This window comes from Rhinatrema bivittatum, chromosome 2 (genome assembly GCF_901001135.1).
Source record: "Rhinatrema bivittatum chromosome 2, aRhiBiv1.1, whole genome shotgun sequence".
Lineage (NCBI taxonomy): Eukaryota > Metazoa > Chordata > Amphibia > Gymnophiona > Rhinatrematidae > Rhinatrema > Rhinatrema bivittatum.
In genome coordinates this window covers 669421876-669444247 of record NC_042616.1, presented here as the reverse complement: position 1 = coordinate 669444247, position 22372 = coordinate 669421876, and the positions used below count along the sequence as shown (strand labels likewise).

At 46.0% G+C, this 22372-nt stretch overlaps 1 protein-coding gene across 1 annotated transcript in view; it reads left to right on the top strand.

Annotated features, from left to right (window-relative positions):
- RPL7 (ribosomal protein L7) overlaps window positions 1–22372 on the top strand; it is a 55576-nt gene that overhangs the window by 32873 nt on the left and 331 nt on the right. Inside the window, exon 6 of the mRNA XM_029591475.1 lies at window positions 15975–16185. Within this exon, the coding sequence (XP_029447335.1) occupies window positions 15975–16183 (209 nt within the window). The 3' untranslated portion in view covers window positions 16184–16185. The remainder of the gene's footprint in view (window positions 1–15974; window positions 16186–22372) is intronic.

The window sequence follows — 22372 nt, the reverse complement described above, 5'->3', positions numbered from 1 at the left end:
GTCGCCATATTGCCCGTGTGCTCGCCGTCGCCATCTTGGCCTACTCGCCGCGCCGTTCGGCTCCGAGCCAGGCGCACAAAGCACTTGTGCACATAGACTTACTCGCGCATAATTCCTTGCGCGAATAACTTGCAAGCACATAGCCGAGCGCATATCTACGGCACAGCCGCGCGCACAACTTACACGCTCAATCTAAGCGCACCGGAGTGCACAAGATTTACGCACTGACAACCATAGCACCCCCAGGAACAGAAATTAAAGCGCAAGGCCTCTGCCCAGCATGCCACATCAGAGCCGCACAAAGCGAGTAGGCCGACGCCCTGTGCACGCAGTGCGAGGAGGCCCTGGGAGATCCAGTTCAGGGCTAGTCCCACCCAGGGCCAAGTTCCAGCTCCTCAGGGGGCACCCCGGACCTAGCCAGGGGGACACACACCCCCCCCCCCCCCCCCCACAGACGGTGATCCCCAAAGAACCAGCGCCCCTCGGCTTTGATCCAGCGTCCATATCATGGGTGGAGTTTTTCAAAGGGATTCACGCCTTTGTTCAAATGTAAACTGAACCTCAGGCTGTCCAGCCACATGCTCCACTGGAGGACCCACAGGCTCCAGGCCCCTCAAGACCTAGGCACAGGCTCCCATTACCCAGAAGTCCCACCTACGGACGCTGCCTCCGACCTAGTGCGCACAGCGGCCAGAGAAGTGTCCTCTGCGGTGGCTGCCAGGAGACAACTCTGGCTCAGAAGCTGGCCGGCCGACGCATCTTCCAAAACGCGCCTCACAAGGATGCCCTTCAAAGGATCCCTCCTGTTCGGCAGCGAACTAGAGAAACTGGCTGACAAATGGGGCGAGTCCCCATTGCCGCGACTGCCGGAAGATAATACAAAGAGAAATTAGCGTCCCTTCCCCAGGTCCTTCAGGGGCAGAAGTTCGCAGCGCTTCAATCCTTACAGGAACAACTATCAATCGGCCCGCCATACGGGCAGGAACCAGTCCTTTCGGACCAAGCACAACAAGAGGGGAGCCAGCTTGCGTACGGGCCCCAGCCGCACCCCACAATGAGATTCAGCTGACCTTTCCAAGGGAAGAAGCCATAGGGGGGCAGATTAGCCCTATTCTACCACAGATGGGTCGAGAGAACCTCAGACAAGTGGGTCCTAGCCATCATTCGGAAGGGGTACTACCTGGATTTCCTACGAACCCCTCCGGACAAGTACGTGGAGTCCCCCTGCCACGACCCCTCCAAGAGGGCGGCAGTGGAAGCTACACTGTCCAAGCTACTGGCACTCGAGGCCATAACCCCAGTACCTCCACAGGAAATAAATACTGGCCATTATTCCATTTATTTTATCTTTCCCAAGAAAGAGGGAACATTCAGGCCCATCCTGGATCTCAAGTCGGTCAACCGCCACCTCAGGATCCCTCGCTTCCGCATGGAAACCCTACGATCCGTTATAAGGGTGATACAACCAGGAGAGTTTCTCACATCCCTGGATCTTTCGGAGGCCTACCTGCACATCCCCATTCATCAGAAACATCAGCGCTACCTACGCTTCAAAGTCCTGAACCGTCACTACCAGTTCCGGGCACTACCCTTTGGGTTAGCCACAGCACCCCGGACGTTCACCAAGGTAATAGTGGTGGTGGCGGCGGCAACACTGAGGAAGGAAGGAATCCTTGTTCACCTCTACCTGGATGATTGGCTGATCAGAGCAAAGTCACTGGAGGAAAGCCGCCAAGCAACCAGCAGAGTCATAACTCTACTGGAAAGCCTAGGATGGGTAGTCAACACAAACAAAGTTCCCTACAGCCCTCACAGTCGCTGGAATACCTAGGAGTCCGATTCGACACCAAAGAGGACAAGGTCAGTCTGACCCCCACAAGGAGATCAAAATTGTGGAACCAGCTACAAACCTTGCTGGACGATCCTCGTCCCACAGCATGGGATTACCTCCAAGTCCTCGGGCTGATGGCATCCACACTGGAAGTTGTGCCATGGGTGCGAGCTCACATGAGGCCCCTACAGCGCTCACTCCTATCACGGTGGAGCCCACAGACCCAGAACTACACGTACGTCTATCACTCCCGGGCAGAGTTCGGACCCAGCTACGGTGGTGGCTGCAGGCCAGCCACAGGAGCCGGGGATCAAAACTATCCTCCCCAACCTGGACTCTACTCACCACATATGCCAGTCTACGAGGATGGGGAGCACACTGCGAGGAACTAAATGCCCAAGGGCAGTGGAACGCAGAAGAGGCGGGATGGAACATCAACTGCCTAGAAGCGCGAGCAGTCAGACTAGCCTGCATGCGGTTCGTCCACAGACTTCGAAACAAAGCGGTCAGAGTAATGTCGGACAACGCCACGACAGGTGGCCTACATCAACCGGCAGGGGGGAACCAGAAGCCAACAGGTGTCCCTAGAAATAAACCCCCTGATGGCGGGGGCGGAAGCAAACCTCCAGGAGATCTCCGCAGTCCACATCACCGGGAAAGACAACATCACAGCAGACTTCCTCAGCAGGGAAAGTCTAGACCCAGGAGAATGGAGGCTGTCACCCACAGCCTTCAAGATAATAGTGGATCGGTGGGGGACACCGGACATGGACCTTCTGGCAAACAGATCCAACGCCCAAGTATCCAGATACTTCAGCCGCAGGCAGAAACCGCAGTCCCAAGGGATCGATGCCCTGGTACAGCCCTGGCCCCCAGGGACTCTACTATACGCCTTCCCGCTGTGACCCCTACTGGGCGCAATCATTCACAAGATACACCTACACAAGGGACTAATTCTTCTGGTGGCTCCGGACTGGCCAAGAAGACCCTGGTTCGCAGACATGAGAAGACTGCTGGCAGAGAACCCCCTACCCCTGCCCCCACACAGGGACCTAGTACAACAAGGTCCGATCCTCCACGAGGACCCAGCTCAATTCTCTCTTACGGTCTGGCCATTGAGAGGGCTCGCCTGAGAAAGAACGGGTACTCAGGGGCGGTAATCGACACTCTCCTCCGAGCACGCAAGTTCTCCACATCACTAACATACATAAGAATCTGGAGAGTATTTGAAGCCTGGTGCAAAGACCACAACATCAAACCACGCTCATTCACAGTTCCCGTGATCCTGGAATTCTTACAGAACGGACTACAGAAGGGCCTGTCCCTCAACTCCATCAAGGTACAGGTGGCTGTCCTGTCATGCTACGGCTCCAAGAGCGAGAGCGACAGCATAGCCTTCACCCGGACGTGTCACACTTCCTGAAAGGAGTCAAACACATTCGCCCACCACTAAAGTGGCCGGTACCTCTGTGGAATCTCAATCTCGTTTTGGACTTCCTAGCGGGAACCGCCTTCAGACCCCTACGAGGCCTGTCCCTTCGCCTGTTAACCTTGAAGACTGTGTTTTTGCTGGCGGTGTGTTCAGCCCGCCGGATATCTGAACTACAAGCACTGTCCTGCCGTGAGCCGTTCCTCAGGCTCACCCCGGGGTCCATCCAACTACGCACGGTCTCACACTTCCACCTTAACCAGACCATCTCGCTACCAACGACGGATGGCCGGAAGATTTCGGAAGAAGTGCGTAGTCTCCGCCACCTCAACATCGGCAGACTCCTATCCAGATACCTGGAAATGTCCGAGCCCATACGAAAAACAGACCACCTGTTCGTCCTTCACAGCGGAAAGAGACAAGGGGAAGCGGCCTCACGGGCAACCATCACCCGCTGGATCAAGGAAGTCATCAAGGTGGCCTACGTAGAAGCTGGCAAGCCACCACCTCTACAGGTCACGGCCCATTCTACCAGAGCCCAGGTAGTATCATGGGCAGAAACTAGAATGCTGTCACCTGCCGAGATCTGCAGGGCGGCTACATGGTCCTCCGTCCATACCTTCTCCAGATTCTACCGTCTGGATGTTCAGGCTCGGGAGGACACAGCATTTGCAAGGGCAATACTAAGTGAGTCATGGGCAGCCTCCCACCCGGATCGGGAGTAGCTTTTATACATCCCATTGGTCCTGAGTCCATCTGCTAAACGCTAGGAAATGGAGAAATTACTTACCTGATAATTTCGTTTTCCTTAGTGTAGACAGATGGACTCAGCATCCCACCCTTGGCTGCCGTCACAAAGAGCCCTCAAATGTTCAAGGGTAAGCCATGTTTTTCATTTACCTAGGGCATCCACCCTGCCGGGTGTCGACACTTTCTGGTGGAGTACACTGGCGGTCTCCAGCTATAGTTAATCAACCAGCTCAAGTTAATCAAGTTTAACGTTTAACCAAGTTATGAAGTTATCCAAGTTAACCAAATTATTAAGTTAATCAATCAGTCAGTCACACATATATCCACACGGCTTTTCGAGGAGAATACTGAAGAGCTGCACTTCCTGCAGGGGTATATGTACTAGGGGCTGACGTCAGATTGAAATCTGATCCGTCTCCAACTGCTAGCAGGAGTACACTATACTTTTTTGGGGGGGGGTGTTGATAATATTTCAGTGAAATAATTACCCTTTAGTGCAGGAAGCTGGAATTTGTTTTTCTATTAAGTGCATTTGCACAGCCTGAGTACTATTTTAGTGGCTCTTGTTGCAAGCATGACAACTGTAAATACAGAAAGCAGATTTGTTTTCTAGGGAGGGAGGAGCTCCAGGGGTAACCTGGGAAACTATAGACCAATGAGCCTGACATCCTTGCCGGGAAAATGGTAGAAGCTATTTTAAAAAACAAAATCAGTGACCATATAGATACTCAAGACTTAATGGGGGAAGAATTAACATGGTTTTAGCAAAGGGAAGTCTTGCCTTACCAATCTGTTGACTTTATATTTTTGAAAGTGTAGATTTTCAGTAGGCATTTTACAAAAGTTCCGCATGAGAGACTCCTCAGGAAATTGCAAAGTCATGGGATGAAAGGCAGTGTTCTTTTTATTTGTATATGTCTGCTTTTCGGCACTTCAAAGCAGATTACATTCAGGTATTTCTCCTGGGGGTAGGTATTTTCCTAGCCCCAGGGGGGCTTACAGTCCTGTTTGACCCTGAGGCAGTAGAGGGTTTTGAGGACTGGTAACTGGTTAAAAGACAGGAAATAAGATCGGACTGGTCAGCTTTCCAGATGGAGAAAGATAATGGAGTACCACATGGACCTGTGCTGTTTTACGTATTTATAAATGATCTGATCTGGAAACGAGAACAAGTGAGGTGATCAGCTTGGCAGATGATATTATTCAGATTTGTTTAAAACAGCAGTGGCTTGCGAGGTACCTCAGAGGTTTCCTGAGACTAGGAAACTGGAAATCTGAATATCAGATTAAATTTAATGCAGAAAAGTACAAAGTGATGCACATAGGGGAAAATAATCCCAACTTCAGGTATCCAGTGCTGAATTCTTTACTGGGAATTGTCACCCAGGAAAAGGACATTGGAGTTCTTGTGGACAATAATGTTGAAATCCTCAGTTCAGTATGTGGTGGCGGTCAAAAATGCAAATAAAATGATAGGAATGATCTGAAAAGAAATGAGAATAAAATGGAAAATATGTTGTCTCTGTATCAAGCCATGGTTTGACTGCACCTTTGAATACTGTGCGCAGTTCTGGCTGCTGCATCTAAAAAACCCCCCCAAAAAAACAGGAACTAGAAAAGGTGCAGAAGAGGGTGACAAAAAGGGGATTGAATGGTTCCTCTATGATGAGAGGCTGCACAGATTTTAGGGCTCTTGACCTTGGAAAAGAGATGGCTAAAAAGGAATATTATAGAAGTTTATAAAATCATGAATGAAAAACTGTTTATCCTTTCAAAAATATTTAAACAAGAAACTAACAACTGGCAGATTTAAAACAAATCATAGTAATTTTTTTTTTTTAATTCAGTACACAATCAAGCTTTGGAATCTGTTACCAGAGGATGTAGTCAAAATGACTAATATAATTGGGTTTAAAAGAGGTTTGGATAAATTCCTGTGCGAAAAGTTCATAAAACATTTATTAGACAGGTAGATTAAAGAAAGCTATTGCTATCCCCTGGGAGTGAGTAACAAATAGATGTGCTTTTTTTGTATCTGCAGAGTTTTTGTGACCTGGACTGGCCACTGTCTGTGACAGGATGCTAGGCTTGATGGAGCTTAGTTTGACCCAGCATTGCATTTCTGATGTTCTTGCATTAAAGTATGAAACTAGAAATAATTGTGACTGATGCTGTTACGAGCAGCTGCTAATCAGAGTTTTAACCTGGATCATTATTTTCCATCATGTGTCTGTTTAATTTAGAATAGAGATCCTACTGAATGGTGCCATTATTTTGTAGTCCAGCTTGCACAGAGACTGATACTCATCTCTGTATGTTGCCATTCTAATAGATTATGCCACATTCAAAAAGGTGGTTAAAACTCTGAAATCATAAAATATTTCTCTCTATGGGAATAAGTCTTAAAACTCTGTCTGATCTCAGAATGTTTATCTGAGTATCAGTTTAAAAAAAAAATCCTGCCTGGTGTTGTACATAATGTGTTTAGGGGTGGATTGGATTAGAAACTGATTGAGGGATGGATTGTAGAGCATGATTAAGTGATGCAAGCAGCCCAAGCAAGGGCTACCAAAATTGTGAAGGTTCTGCACCAAAAGCCCAATCATAATATAAAATCCATATATGAATACCCTTGAGAAGAGACAAGAGGCACAAAAGACATTTAAATAGTTGAAAAGTATTAATGTTGCACAAGAAGTAGGGGTCTCTCAATAGAAGGGAACAGGAGCAAAACTGTGTGAGCATATAACACCTGTATCATCTTCCTTACACTGGCTCCCAGTTCAGAGTTCAAAGTGCAATATAAAATAATTACCACAGTGCACAATCTATTACAAAACAAAGCAATTCCCTGGCTTAATTCTGTTTTGCGAATGTATAAACCAAGCAGTACATTGAGATCTAGTGAGAAGAATCTTGTTGAACTAACTTCACTGAACGCAGTATGCTTAGAAGTAACCAGAGAGCGTTCTTTCTAGCAGTGCCAAAGATATGGAATTCTTTTTCCTGAGCAGCTATGAACTATCTCCAGTGTGAAATCTTTCAAAAAGGGGGGGGGGGGGGGGGTAAAAATTTTGTAGCAGAATGTGTTATGTTCACTTTTGTACAATCATCTCTCTCTTTTTATGTATGTTTTTCTTATTGTTGTATTTCTTTTAACTATGCATGTTTGATGTAATCTGCAATGAATTAAAATAGATGTGTGTGGATAAGGGGTTTTTTTGGTTGTTTTTTTTAAATAAATCTGCAGTTCTATGATATTTTGCGGAGGGTAGGCTCAGAAGCAGCAGCAGGAAATACATTTTCTTGGAAAGGATGGTAGATGTTTAGAACACCGTTGGATACTCCTCCATCCTTAGAATGGGTGGTGGAAGCTAAAATGCTAACTGATTTTAAGAGGATGGTGGATAAATACAATACCTAAAATTGAGGGAGCACAACGTAGGAGCGTGTCTTTTTAAAGTGCTGTACGCCAATGATTTAACAAAAGGTTTTGGGACTGTCACAATGAGTGACACAGAGGGTAAAATAAAGTCCTAGCAAAAATGCAGAAACCCACACAGTTGGACCTGTCTGGCAAACTGTTAAGTACTGTAATAACTAGAAGTCTTATTAGAAACAGACAAGTAACCAGGTCTATCTGGCAGGCTACTCAGGGGAATGAGGAGGCTAGATATTTGGGCAACAGCTATGCTAGTATTAGTAGCTATTAAGAATACCGCAAAACTTTGTAGATAGACATGGGGTGGGAGGGATTCTGGGTGCAAACTAAATGGGCAAATGAGCAGACAAAATCCCCTAAGATGGTTGAACATAAATGAGAAAGATGATAAAAGCTGTACTAAAGGAAAGAGATCTTGCAATTGGTTTCACTCTGGCTGGCAGCTGGAGTATGTCCTTGGCAGCGTGGACAGGAAATTAACTAGGTAGACTGGATGGACTAGTTGGTCTCTTTTGGCTCTCAATTACTGTTTCTATAAGCAAGCTTTGATCCTAAAAGGATGGGTGTCTTGTTGACAAGTACTTTATATTTTTATTAGAACATAACAGTGATGAATATGACTCCATCTTGGACAGCTCATGCTGTTGGAGCTGTGCCTTGAGCTAAGTAATTGGAATGAGCTGTGTAATTGGAAACAGATTGCGGCAGTTGGTCACTCTCTACAGATCTGCTGCGCCCTACAGCTTGCCAGTATTTATACTTGCCTTGTCTAAAAAGTTAGAGCACCAACAGCAAACCTGATTTCCAAAGGAAAATTAGTTTCTTACCTGATAATTTTCATTTCTGTAGTACCACGGATCAGACCAGACTCCTGGGGTTTGCGCCCCCCACCCCCCCAGCAGATGGAGGCAGAGCAGTTATCAAAACAAACTCCGCCTATATATAGGCTGGTGCCACATACAGTCCGGCAGTATTACTCAATGTCAAAGCAGAATGGAACTCTCAAAACCATCTTAACTATATATAATAAAAGAAACAAACCGGTCCACTGAACCTTGAGAACCATTTGATGACAAAAAATTCAAATTTTTGCCAACTTGAAACAACGAAATACATAAGAAATGAGCAGACTCTCCCTTTTTTCCATGTCTCTGACAGGCGGGATTCAGGACTGATCAGTGGTACTACAGGAACGAAAATTATCAGGTAAGAAACTAATTTTCCTTTCCCTGTACTTACCCGGATCAGTCCCAGACTCCTGAGATGCACCAGAGCTTTCTTACCTAGGATGGGATCTGGAGAGGCCTGCTCGAAGCACTCCCTCTCCAAATCCTCCTAAAACTGGAGCCTGGACATCCAGTCTGTAATGTCTTGCAAAAGTGTGCAGAGATTTCCACGTAGCCGCCCTGCAAATTTCCTGCGGCGATACCATTTGACACTCTGCCCAAGATGCCACTTGCAAACTAGTAGAGTGGGCACGCAGACCCGTAGGAAGGGATCTACCACGAAGGAGATAGGCTGAACTAATAGCCTCCTTTAGCCAATGAGCTATAGTAGCTTTGGATGCCTGCTGTCCTTGTTTAGGACCGCTCCACAGCACAAAAAGATGATCAGTCACACGAAACTCATTGGTAACCTCTAGGTAACGCAGTAAAGCTCTGCGAACGTCGAGCTTCCACAAGTCGCCAGCCAAAGGATCCGAACGGTTTAACTCCGTAAAGGCCGGCAACTCCACAGATCGGTTGACATGAAAAGAGGAAACCACTTTCTGTAAGAAAGACGGAACCGTCCTTAAAGAAATGCTCGAATCCGAAATCCGCAAAAAGGGTTCCCTACAGGAAAGCCCCTGGAGTTCCGACACCCTACGAGCTGATGTAATGGCCACCAGAAAAATCACCTTCAAGGTAAGATCTTTGAGTCAATCTCTTCAAAGGCTCAAAAGGCGCCGAGCAAAGTGCAGTGAGAACTAAATTCAGACTCCACGACGGATAAGGATGCCGAATCTGAGGACGCAAGTGTTTTGCTCCTTTAAGGAAATGAACTACATCTGGATGTGCCGCTAACCCTACGCCCTGGACAGAGCCTCGCAAACAACCAAGTGCTGCCACCTGCACTCTGAGGGAACTATAAGACAAACCCTTGGAAAGACCAGATTGTAGAAACACAGAATATCCGACATCGAGGCTCGGGTAGGCGTGACCTCCCGGTTCAGACACTAAGTCTCAAAAACTTTCCAAACTCTAACATATGTGAGATTGGTAGAAGTTTTAAGCGATTGGAGAAGCGTAGCTACTGCAGCCAGAGAATAGCCTTTGCGACTTAACCTCTGTCTTTCAAAAGCCATGCTGCTAGACAGAAACGATCGATTTCTTCCAAACAAACGGGCCTTTGATGCAGCAGGTCTGGGAAAACTGGAAACCGCAGCGGCCCTTCCACCACAAGATTGAGAAGGTCCGCAAACCAGGGACGTCTCAGCCATTCTGGAGCTACCAGGATGACCTCCGTTGGATGGATCTGCCTGAGCACTTTGCCGATCAATGGCCAAGGCGGGAAGACATATAGCAGAACTTCTGTGGGCCAGGGCAGCACTAGGGCATCTACCCCTTCTGCTCCTGTCTCTCTGCGACGAGCGTAGAACCGCGGCGCTTTGGCATTCCGAGAAGTTGCCATTGGGTCCATGCTGGGTGTGCCCCATGATTCGCATATGAGTTGAAAGGCGGTCTCCGCCAGCTCCCATTCTCCGGGATCTAGGCAGTGACGACTGAGAGAGTCTGCCTGAACATTGTCCACGCTGGCGATGTGAGACGCTGATATGCTTACCAAGTTTTGTTCTGCCCATCTGATCAATTGGCGAGCTTCCTTCGCCACCTGTTGTCTTCTGGTTCCTCCTTGGCGATTGATATACACCACCGTGGTCGCATTGTCTGAGAGAATTCTGACCAACTTGCCCTGGAGAAGAGGATGAAACGCTTGCAACGCCAACCTTACCACCCTGGTTTCCAGTCGATTGATGGACCAGAGCGATTCGATGGGAGACCAAAGTCCTTGCACCGATTTCCCACGGCATACCGCTCCCCAACCAGGTGACCATGGTGACCACTGTCCATTTGGGGACCTCCAGGGGAACTCCTTGGGTTAAATTGTCCATCACCAACCACCAATCGAGACTGGATCGCGCCATCTCTGTAAGCGGTAAAGGTAGATGAAAAAGCTCGGAGATTGGGTTCCATCAGGAAAGCAAGGCGGACTGTAAAGGCCTCATATGAGCAAAGGCCCAGGGTACCAGTTCTAATGTTGAAATCATCGACCCAGGAACCTGTAAATAATCTCACTCTGGGTGGGTGCTTGAGCATTAAACCCTCTTATTTGGACTTGCAGCTTGGAGATGCATTCTGTGGTAAGACAAGCTCTGCCCTGCTGAGTTTCGAATAGAGCACCCAAATATTCTAACGACTGAGTGGGCTCCAGTCGGCTCTTGGCGAGATTGACCACCCAGCTTAGCGATTGCAGGAGCTGAAGTACTCTCCGAATCGCCTCCTGGGCAAGGGCTTTCGATTTCCTACGAATCAGCCAATCGTCCAAGTAAGGATGCACCAGCAAACCCTCCCTGCAGAGATGGGCTGCCACCACCACCATCACCTTGGTGAACGTCCTGGGTGCTGTGGCCAGACCGAAGGGCAGAGCCCGAAACTGAAAATGCTGATCCAGTACCAAAAATTGAAGAAACATCTGGTGGTCTGACCGAATGCCCTTATGAAGAAAAGTTTCCGTGAGGTCTAAGGATGCTAGAAACTCTCCCTTGCGCACCGAGGCAATGACTGACCGGAGCGTCTCCATGCGAAACCGCGGGACCCAGAGACATCTGTTTACTCTTTTCAGATCCAGAATGGGCCGAAAGGATCCCTCTCTTTTTGGCACTGCGAAGTAAATGGAGTAATGGCCTTTTCTTCTTGCCTCTGGAGGCACTGAGACGATGGCACCTAGTTGCAGAAGTCGCTGCAAAGTGTCCTGCACCGCTCTTCGCTTGGTTTCGTAACCGCAGGGAGAGATTAGAAATCAGTCCTGAGGATGCTGTGCAAAATCTAAAGCATAGCCTTCTCTTATCACTGTAAGGACCCACTGGTCTGTCGTTACTTTGGTCCATTCCTCGAAAAACAGGGACAGTCTGCCCCCTATCTCCGGCTCGTAAGGCAAAATTGCTGCAAATAGCCGCACGCACTCCCAGTGCTAAAACCTCAAAAATCCTTTTAAGTTGCACCTCCAACTTCCTGTCTTGCAGGTCTTTGAGTGTTGTAGCTCCAGTAAACGGGATCATGGTGGTCTTGGTAGCAGTGGACACTGCCACATCTACCTTGGGTACCCAAAGCAGCTCTAAGGCATCCTCTGGCAGAGGATATAGCTTGTCCATTGCTTTACTCACTTTCAATCCCAGGTCCGGGGTATCCCATTCCCGGAAGAGCAAATCTGTAACCGAGAAATAAAAAAGAAAAGAAGAAGCAGGGCCTCTCAGACCCAGCAACACCGCATAGCACCCAGTTTAGATTCCTCTGGGGGACCTTCAATGCCCAGTTCAGCTAAAATAGAAGGAATAAGGGGACCCAACTCCTCCTTTCTAAAGAGGCGCACCACCTTGGGGTCATCCCCTACTGTAACATGCGCCCTGCGCATTGTGCCTTGGTGTGGTAAATCAGGGTCTACATCCACCCCCTGTTGGGGCTTGGGCTGGAGGTCTGGGTCATCTGGATCAGTATCCTGACTAGAAGTATCTGTAGCAATCTGAGGAAACCCTGACCAATGGAGACGCTTAGGCTGAGTAGGCTCCACACCTCCCTTAGACATAGACCGTTTCTTACCAGAAGGCTTAGAACCTTGAGAAACTACCTTTTTACCAGATTGCAGCTTCCCTAACTTCCTCTCCTTATAAGCTTTATGGAGCAACAACACAAATTGTGATGAAAAAGAGGAAGATGAGGAGGAGTCAGAGGCCCCCTCAGGGCTATCCTCCATTGTAGGGGAATTAGGCTGTAAATGTTCCGTTGGGAAACCTTGCTGGGGAGAAAGGTAAAACCCCTGGCGCTGCACTAGACACAACCCTGAATGACTGGAAAATGGGCCCCCGTGTTGAACGGGAACTGATCAGCCTCAGAGTGAATTGCAGCAGATGTCCCAACCGGGACCTGGGTAGACGAGTTTTGCCATTTTAATATTTTTTCCGGCTCCCGAAGACTCCCCACCCGAATGGAATCAGAGCATAGGCCCTCCTTGGTGAGCTGCGTGTGGGCCGACCTGCATGTGGCATCTAGTCGTGACAGGAAAATAAAGACAAAATAAATTAAAGAAAATTGAATGAATAAACAGCAAAAACAAAAGGAAAATACCGCGCTGAGACAGGGAGTGGAGGAGAGAGAGCCGGCGCAGGAGAAAACGAAAGCAAAACTTTTTTTTTTTTTTTTTTTAAATTATAAAACTTGCCCAGCAGTGGTTCAAGGTGCTGATCCATTCGGATGGAGTGAACCGGGCTCCCCGGTGTTGCACCGGGCCCTCGACCCTGTGAAGCAGCTGCCTCAGACCGGTGGGGGATGGTTCTCTCAGAACCTAACGACCCCCTGGGAAGCTACTGAACACTGTGCTGCCATAAGCTCCTTTCTTGTCTTTTATTTCTGGATTATTTCAGGTTTGGGTCATCTGAAATAATCCAGAAATAAAAGACAAGAAAGGAGCTTATGGCAGCACAGTGGTGGAGCACACTGTTAGCCCGCGTTTGGACGTGTGTTTTCGATGCGCTAGCTTTACCCCTTATACAGTAAGGGGGTAAGGGGTAATAGCGCGTCGAAAACATGCGTCCAAACCCCCTCCCCCCCCCCCGAAACTAATAGCCCCCGCAACATGCAAATGCATGTTGATGACCTTATTAGTTATTCCTGCGCGATACAGAAAGTAAAATGTGCAGCCAAGTCGCACATTTTACTTTCAGAAATTAACGCCTGCCGAAAGGCTGGCGTTAATTTCTGCCAGCACCGGGAAAGTATACAGAAAAGCAGAAAAAAATGCTTTTCTGTACACCCTCTGACTTAATATCATAGCGATATTAAGTCGGAGGCCCCAAAATTTAAAAAAAAATCAAAAATTTTAAAAAAAAATTTAAATTGGCCGGCGGCCCGCGGGTCGGAAGACGGACGCGCAATTATGCCGGCGTCCATTTTCCGAACCTGAGGCTGTCAGCTGGTCCAAGAACTGATGCCGGCAAAATTGAGCGTTGGCTGTCAAACCTGCTGACAGCCGCCGCTCCTGTCAAAAAGGAGGCGCTAAGGACGCGCTAGTGGGCGCTCTCCCGCGACTCTTGAATCGGCCTGTGAGAGAGGCAAGCCTGAGAAGATCAGTGTAATGATTGGGGGAGAAGGCCAAAGTTTCTTCGAGAGGCAGGATCTGTAAAATAGGAAAATCTTAAGGATTCCTGCATGCCTGACCAGTCTTTTATTTTATTAAATTTTACTTTTTTCATTCTCTTGCTGTGTTTCATCCAAGTTCTAAGCTACAAAAAAAACCCATGCTGCTGTGATTGTTTTCTCCTTCCTCAATCAACACTGGGAAGAGGGAGACAGAAGGAGAGAGTGAGGGGAGTGTTAGAGTGTAATGTGGTGTGATCTGTTTATCTTTCTGTATGTGTTGATATGGTGTGTGTCTTTATACCTATTTAGGTGTGAGATGTTTGTCTCTGTATCTTTCTGTTGTGTGGTGTGATCTGTTTTATCTCTCTATCTTTGCCTGAATGTGATGTGTGTAGGTATGGAGTGTGTGTGATTGGTTAAGGGCTGTCTGTTTCTCTGATTGTGGTGTGCCTGTCTCAGTGACTGGGTCTCTCTGTCTGACCTGTTGGTGGTCAGTCTGTTATGTGTCTGTGTCCCTTTTGGTTGTGGTGTGACTCGACCTGTCTGCCTTCATCTCTGTTGTGATCTGTCTGGGTGCGGGGTGTGTTTGTGTGTGTGCCTATTTGGTTATAGGATATCGGTATGGATTAGTGTATGCATCTCTGTATCTGGGGGTGGGATCTGATGATTCTGTCTGCCTCTGGTGTGGGGTTTCTTTGTCTTGTGTTTTTTGTCTCTTTGCCTCTAAGTGTGATATATCTGTCTCTCTTTTTGACTTTATCTCAGTGTTTACAGAGCTGTTTGAGCTGCTGGCTGGCAGTGTTTCCCTGCTACTTGGCAAATGATGCAACAGCTCATTGGTTGGTGAGAGATTTTGACACCAGGCCAGGAATCCGGGATACCCTTCATGCATGTGTGTGTGTGTATATATATGTATATAATATACACACACACACACTATATGATGTAACTCAACCTGGGGGGGGGGGGGTGGCTAGCCAGTAGTATGGATGGGATTTCCTCTGGTGTAATATTAGTTTCATTTGGGTTTTAGTGTACTCTTCAGCAGCCTTTTTAAAGCATCATCACTAAATATATTTCGGAATATAAGCTTGCCTGGTTCTTACCTTATTACTGATTCTTCTTGCGTCATTCTTGAATCTCATTTCTTTTTATGCCCTAATCTATTTTATGTTTTTCAAAATGTATTTTTGGCACAAGTGTTTTTCTTCCTGCTCCTCAAGCTTCCAGCTGAATTAAAAGCAGCCTTTAGCCCATGTGCCATGAGTCTTAATTCACAATTACCCAAAATGTTCCCCTCCCAACTTAGCCCAGTCTATGCAGCAATCATCTTTGGCCAGAGCTAGAATTTAGGGCTCTGGGGAACTTGTGAATGTGGACTTCTAAGTGCAGTCATAAGGTGGTGGTTGTACAGTGGCTGGAAATCCCTCCCTGTCCAGATTTGTGAACACTGCCTCTGCAGCAGTCCCTGAAAGTAGAAGTACGAGTCAGAATCAAACTCTGTATGACACCGTGCAACACTTGCTACTGAGTAATGAAGCTGGCCTCTATATATATATATATATATATATATATATATATATATATATATATATTTTTTTTTTTTTTTTTTTTTTTTTTTACACTGTTCTCAAAAAAAAAAAAATAGTCGCACAATTGCGGTCACTACCTATTTTACAGACATCTGTACTAAGACTGCTTCTCGAGCCATTTTTTTTTTAATACACATATTTGGATGAGGGGTTAGCACAGCAGTGCTTCCTATTTATTCAGATTCATGATGGTGAGAGGCATTTGTAGTAAACGTTTCTGTGACTCTGGCACTTGGGTCATGAGTTATGTGCGTTAATGTAACTTGCTATCTATCATAGCAATTTTCAAAAGCCATTTAGTCAAGTAAAGTGCACTTACTCGGGTAAATCCTATGGACAGTTCAGTGGCTTATATTGTAGCAATTTTCAAAAGCTCACTTAATCGAGTAAAACCTAGTTCTACATGTGTAAATTATTTTTATAATCAGGCCCTAAAGTGTAAACTGACTTGCATTTGGCAGCATATTGAGTCATTTGTTGCATGCTGCTGTACTTTCAGGCTTTGTTTTGTGTAAATGGTTGGTTACCTTTTTAATTTCAGGGAAGCGTGGCATTATCTGTGTTGAAGATCTGATTCATGAGATCTACACCGTTGGCAAGAACTTCAAGTCTGCAAACAACTTTCTCTGGCCTTTCAAGCTTTCCTCTCCCCGAGGTGGCATGAAGAAGAAGACGACACATTTTGTGGAGGGTGGTGATGCTGGAAATAGGGAAGACCAGATTAATAGGCTCATAAGGAGGATGAACTAATGGTAAGCAAGTTTTCCAGAGTCTGTTTTCAGTCTAGAAATGATTTTGGGAGGTGGATGGGTGTTGTGTGCTTTGGAGGTATATGGGACTGAACTCAGGACTTAGAGCAGTGGCAGATAGATATGTGAATGAGAAGAGCTTCAGTAGTAAATACGGGCGTAAAGCATATGAGGAAAATAATGCTGTAACAGCTGTCCTTTTCCGTGTCCATGGAAATTAGATTAAATAGCATGTCTTGGACTCATTCTGTCCAAGCAACCTAGTCTTAACTGATAGCACACAATTGTTAGATCTTTTCAGCAGTTGCTATGTTTTATGAATTAGATAAATTGAGTTTGAACAAAGGACTGAATAAGAATTATCCAAAGATGATGTGTACAAACTTTTGGGGCTGTGTAGATCCTTTTTTTTTTTCCTGATATGAATAAGTGACTGGGAGCAATTTCTTGAGTCCTGTCTGCAAAGTTAAGAATTCCTTGCCCTTCTGCTTGTAATGCTTCCACATTTATCTCAGTATTTGTGCTGATTATAGTCCCATTCAGGATGTTTGCAACAAGTTTGTTCAGTTATATCATTAGGTCATAACGGAAGTTAGTGCTGATAACGCATTTCTGACTTAAAGAATAGATCTAATATTTTAGTGCTTAATGCTGGATGACAAATATAGACACTGGTAAAAAGCAGTTATGTTCTGGACACCAGAGGCCTCGAGTTGTCAGGTTCTAGTTTTTCTCTATGCAACAGAAAAACAGGAGCAAGATTTCAACTCTAGAAAACCCATTGACAGGCCAGGGCTTTTACTTGGTTCCATGTTATTCTGTGCTATTTTACAAAGGTGTAAGGAGTTGCATTGAGAGCCATTAAGTGCTATCTGGCTTATGAGCAGTATGCACTTTAAAAAAAAACCAAAAACCCACAGCTATGCAGTGCAAATAGTTATTTATTTATTTATTTAAGAACTTTTAATATACCGACATTCGTAGAACACATCATGCCGGTTTACAATCAACTCAAGGAAGTAGAAATTACAATGAAGGAGGAGGGGAGGCAGGAGAGAGAGGGGCCAGGAGCGAGTGAAGAGAGGGAGAGAAGAACAGAAATAGGAAGGAGAGTGAAGAGCAACTATAATAACAGTAATGACTTATTAACAACATTTCCTTAAATTACATCATCATTTCCTTATAATACATTATCAAGGGCAGAGTACATAGAATGGCTGTTTTAGTAGAGTGCAGATATACAACATAGGGGACGAGTTCTGAGAGGCAGGGGGAGGTAGTCTAGGTTTGGTTAGCATCTGGGTAGGTCTGCGTGAAGAGCCATGTCTTGATGCCTTTTTTGAAATTGTGTAGAGAGGGTTCAAGACGGTGATATGTGGGGAGTGAATTCCAGAGGGTAGGGCCAGAAACGGTGAATGCTCTTTCTCTGGTAAGGGTAAGGTGTGCGGTTTTGAGGGGTGGGGTGTGCAGGGTGCCCGCTAGGGTGGCTCTAGCAGGGCGATTAGAGGAGCGGAACCGTAGCATTTCCTTGAGCCATGCGGGATTGTTTTTGTGAAGCGCATTATGAAGGATGGTAAGAGTTTTATATTGAATACGGAACGGGATGGGAAGCCAGTGCAGATCTTTAGTATGGGGGGAGATGTGGTCTCTTTTACGGGTGTGCAGTTATTTATTTATTATTTTATTTATTTAAAATTTTTATATACCGGCATTCATGTTGCAAACACATCATGCCGGTTTACATATAACAGGGGTGTACAGTGAACAATTCAATAACCTATTTGTGTAGAAGGAAGCAGTTACAAATAACAAGGTAATAGAACTGGGAGGAGAGAAGAAAAGGGAGAGAATAACATTAGGTATAGGTATTTACATTAGTAATAACATTTTTACATGTGGAAGTGGTAGAATCTGGCTGAATAGAATGATTCTTATGATTCTTGCCATGGCGTTCTGCAGGATTTGTAGGGGTTTAGTGGTGGAATATGGAAGGCCTAGAAGAAGGGAATTGCAGTAATCCAATTTAGATAGGATGGTAGTCTGCAGGACTAGACGGAATCCTGGGGATGAAGGAGTGGCTTCAGTTTTTTTGAGAATGTGGAGTTTGTAGGATCCCCCCTTTAGTAGCGATTTAATGTGGGGTTTAAAGTTAAGGTATTGATCTAATGCAACACCTAAGTCTCTTACAGAGGGGAAAGGGGTGGGTTAAGGTGGAGAAAAAAGAGGAGGAAAGAGATATAAGTTCTGATTGATTAGAGATGATGATGATGATGACTTCTGTTTTTGCTGCATTGTGCAAGGTGGAGGTTGGCTAAAAGGGCGCTGATGGAGACAAGGCAGGATTCCCAGAAATGTAGAGAGTCCTTTAGGGTTTTCTGAATGGGGATAAGGATTTGCACGTCATCAGCATACAGGAAAAAGTTAAGGCCTAGGTCAGAGAGTAGGTAGCAGAGGGGTAGAAGATAGATATTGAAAAGGGTGGAGGATAGGAAGGATCCTTGGGGAACACCTTGCATGAGGGGAATGAGTGAGGATTCAGATGTCAATTTTTACTAGGTATTCTCTGTGGGTGAGATAAAAGGTGAACCAAGATAGTACTTTGTCAGATATACCTATCTCTGCCAACCAGGAAAGAAGGATTTGGTGGTTGACCGTGTCAAAGGCTGCTGAGATATCTAGGATGGCAAGTAAATATGAATTCCCTTGGTCCATGTCTATAAGAATGGTGTCTGTGATTGCTAGCAGGAGGTTCTCAGTGTTGCGACCTTTACAGAAGCCAAATTGAGATGGGTGCAGGATGTTATGGTCCTCGAAAGTCAGTGAGTTGCGTATTGACTACCTTCTCAAGGATTTTGGAGATGAAAGGTAGGTTGGATATAGGCCGGTAGTTTGCAGGGTCAGTGGGGTCGAAGGGTGGGTTTTTTAAGGAGGGGCTTGACGAGCTGGGAATTTCTTTGTGGGCTGTGGGGCAGATTTCATCAGCTATATTGGTGGTGATATTGTTCCAGGAATGTAAGGCTGCATCTGAACTGGAAAGGTCAAGGTTCTTATCTACTTCATCAAACGCAAGGGTAAGATCCTCTGACGAACATGGTTTGCGGAAAGAGATAGTTTTACTCTGTAATTGTGAGGCTTTAGAGGGGGTATTAGTAGTGAGGAGGGCATTGATGATGAAGTGGTCGGACCAGGGGATGGGGGTGGCTAGGGGTGTGTTGGGAGCGGTGATGTGGGAGTTAACGAAGAGAAAGTCGAGGGTGTGACCTGCTTTATGTGTAGGAGTGGTAATAAGCTGTCTGAAGCCTAAGGCCTTGAGGGTGATCAGGAGGGTTTCACAGGCAGGTGTGGCGGGGCTGATATCCACATGGAGATTAAAATCTCTGAGTATAACTGCAGGGGTGTCAGGTTTAAGATTGTCTGCGATAAATTCGATGATGGGGGGATGGGTCATGTTTGAGTAGACCTGGGGGGGGGGCATAGATGAGGCAGACCTGAAGAGCATTAGATTTAAAGAGCCTGGTTTCTAATCTGGGGGGGTGGGAGGGTTGGAGTTTAAGGTTGAGGTGTTTTTTGGAAGCCAGGAGTAACCCTCCACCTCCTTTTTTTTTTTTTTTGTGTCGCGGGATAGAGAAGATGTCGTTGGTCTGTAGGGGGAGCTAGTTAAGGAAAACATGATCTGAGTCTTTTAGCCACGATTCAGTAAAGGCACATATGTCAGGATTATCATCTGTGAGTAGGTCGTGGAGGATGGGTGCTTTTTAAGGATAGATTGTGCGTTGAAAAAGGATATGGCTAGCGTAGCTAGGCCTAGAAATTGGGTGACGGGTGAGATTATAATGGGCACTAATGATTTACGGGAGGTAGAGGGATGTGTGTGTTGTGTTGGTTTTGCGCAGGTAGGTGTGGCGCAGGCAGGTGTGGTGTACAATGGGAATGGTCAAACAGCACATTTCAGTGAGGATGGTGCTGGATAATAGGGGTAGGGGAGGGGTGTAAGAAGTCTGGTGGGGGAAGGGGGGCAGAGCCTAGGTAGGGGATAAACAGAAGTAAAAAGTCTATAGATTAACAGGGCTAAATTCAATGGGTAACACGGGTACAATTAAGGTGACCAAATAGTTGATCAGGTTAAACTACAGTGTAGCAGACTATAGCAGACTCTAGGGCTGCAGGGTAGCTAAGTACACAATATTTAAGCTAGACTAGACAATATTTCAACTAGGCAGTGGCTGGACTGCAACGAGACTAAAATAAAACAGTCATGGGATCTGTATCTCATGGGCGAGGGACACTCCAAACCAGGGTAGTTTAGCTTTGGGGAACGCCTTTACAATAGTACAGGGGTGTCATGAGGTTGACTCCTGTATGGCGAGGTCAGAAGGGGGGGTAGGAGAGGGTAGAAGGATGGGAATAGGGGGTGGACGGCTCACGGGAGGGTGGGGAAGGTGGTTACAATAGGGCACAAAGGGGCGCACTAAGGGGCAGGCCCCTTAGACGCGCTTCTTCGGCGCGCGACGCCTGTGCTCAGCGCTGCAATTTAAAGCCCTTCGGCCCCCGGAGATGATGTGATCGGGTGGGTGGGCTTAGAGTCGTTTGTAGGCAGGCAGGGCGAATCCGGCGATGGCCACGTGGCTCGGGGGCGCAAAATATTTCCTACACAGATACTCTTCTGTTTTGTGTTTTTATAGTGTGCTTTAAGCTTTTTCATCACCACCTTCACCCCTTTCTTCCTTGTGTTCAATGCTTCCAAGTCCCATCCGTTTTCTGGTTGCTGCTGAGTTGAGGAAGCCCAACTGCAAACCCCATGAGAATCAGACTCCGTGAACATAAGTCCTGATTACATACTCAGACATTAACTGCCCCAATAGTTACACATTGTGTACAATATCAACACACTTTTACACAAATAAAATGGACTATCCTCGACCATGTTCAATTATTGTCTCGGGTTAGTAATCAAATTGATTTGCTGAACTGAGAGAAGCCTATTGGATTTTTACGCTCCAAACTCGGTTGCCTAGCGGACTCAATGAGGAACTCGACCGGAGTTCTCTACTTTAAAAACCAAGAATCCTGTTGGAAAAGTGATTTTATTTCCAACATAGAAAATGTAATTTAGTCACTGGTGTGTGAGATTAAGCTTCTGTTGCTGGCCTGGCTGAGAATGCTGTGGAGGCAATGTTCACACTGCTTGGGGAAGGGGGTGGGAGGAGGGAGTTAGAAGGAAGTATTAGCCTGTGCCCCTGAAAGCTCAGCTTCTGGGTGCACCTGGTCTTTGGCTAGAGAATGATTAGAGCAGTGGCTGGGCTAGATGCAAGAGGGGAGGGTTAAAAACACTGGAGGAGGGAACCCTCCAGGTAGTTGTGAATCAAGGCTCATGGCACCAGTGGTCCAGCAGGAGCTGGTTCCAACTGCATTAGAATCCTAAATGAGCAAACGGAAACTGCTGGGCCAAAACAATAATAGGCTTCTTTATAAGAATGAGCTTTTATCTTCAGATTTATTTTTTTTTTTACTAGTGTATTGTATTATTCCTAAGGGTAAGAAATTGAATCTCATATTTGCTGCTTTGCCACTTGTTTGGTTTGCCAAGTTTCATACTTGAGCACAGTTTTTATAGCAGTTCTGCTCTATGTACCCCTCCAATTATTAAATGCTGGAAATTGTACCTAAATTTCATGCTTTGTACTATATCATTCTTATTTCCATTCAGCTTAAAAGCAAAAATGTAGTTAAAAAAAAAATGAATGACTATAACAAGCATTTTAATCCATTTTGCTTAAGTGAATATATAAATTGGTGCCGTGTTATCACTTAAGCGCTATGTAACTATGTTTGTATCAGGTACCATGTATTATCGAAACCCTTGGGTTTGTAAAGCTCTTTGAATCATACGGTTTGTAATAGAGATGCAGTAATTCTCTTGAATGGAAATGATGTGCTAGAATGGGGCGGGGAAATTATCACTTTGTTTACCATTTAGGAGACTTTATTCTTGCTCAGGAATGGAGTAGGAGATGTGTGTGTGAACACTTTCAGAGTTGGGGGTAGCTGTGTAGAGCCTTGTGCGAACCTGTAGTCTAGTCCAGGACTCAAAATAATGTTTGTTATTAAATATGGTAGTAAAAGACAGTCTTAAATTAGATGAGACATGTAGCAGTATTGGACTTTATTTTTCTTGATATAGTCAGGCAGT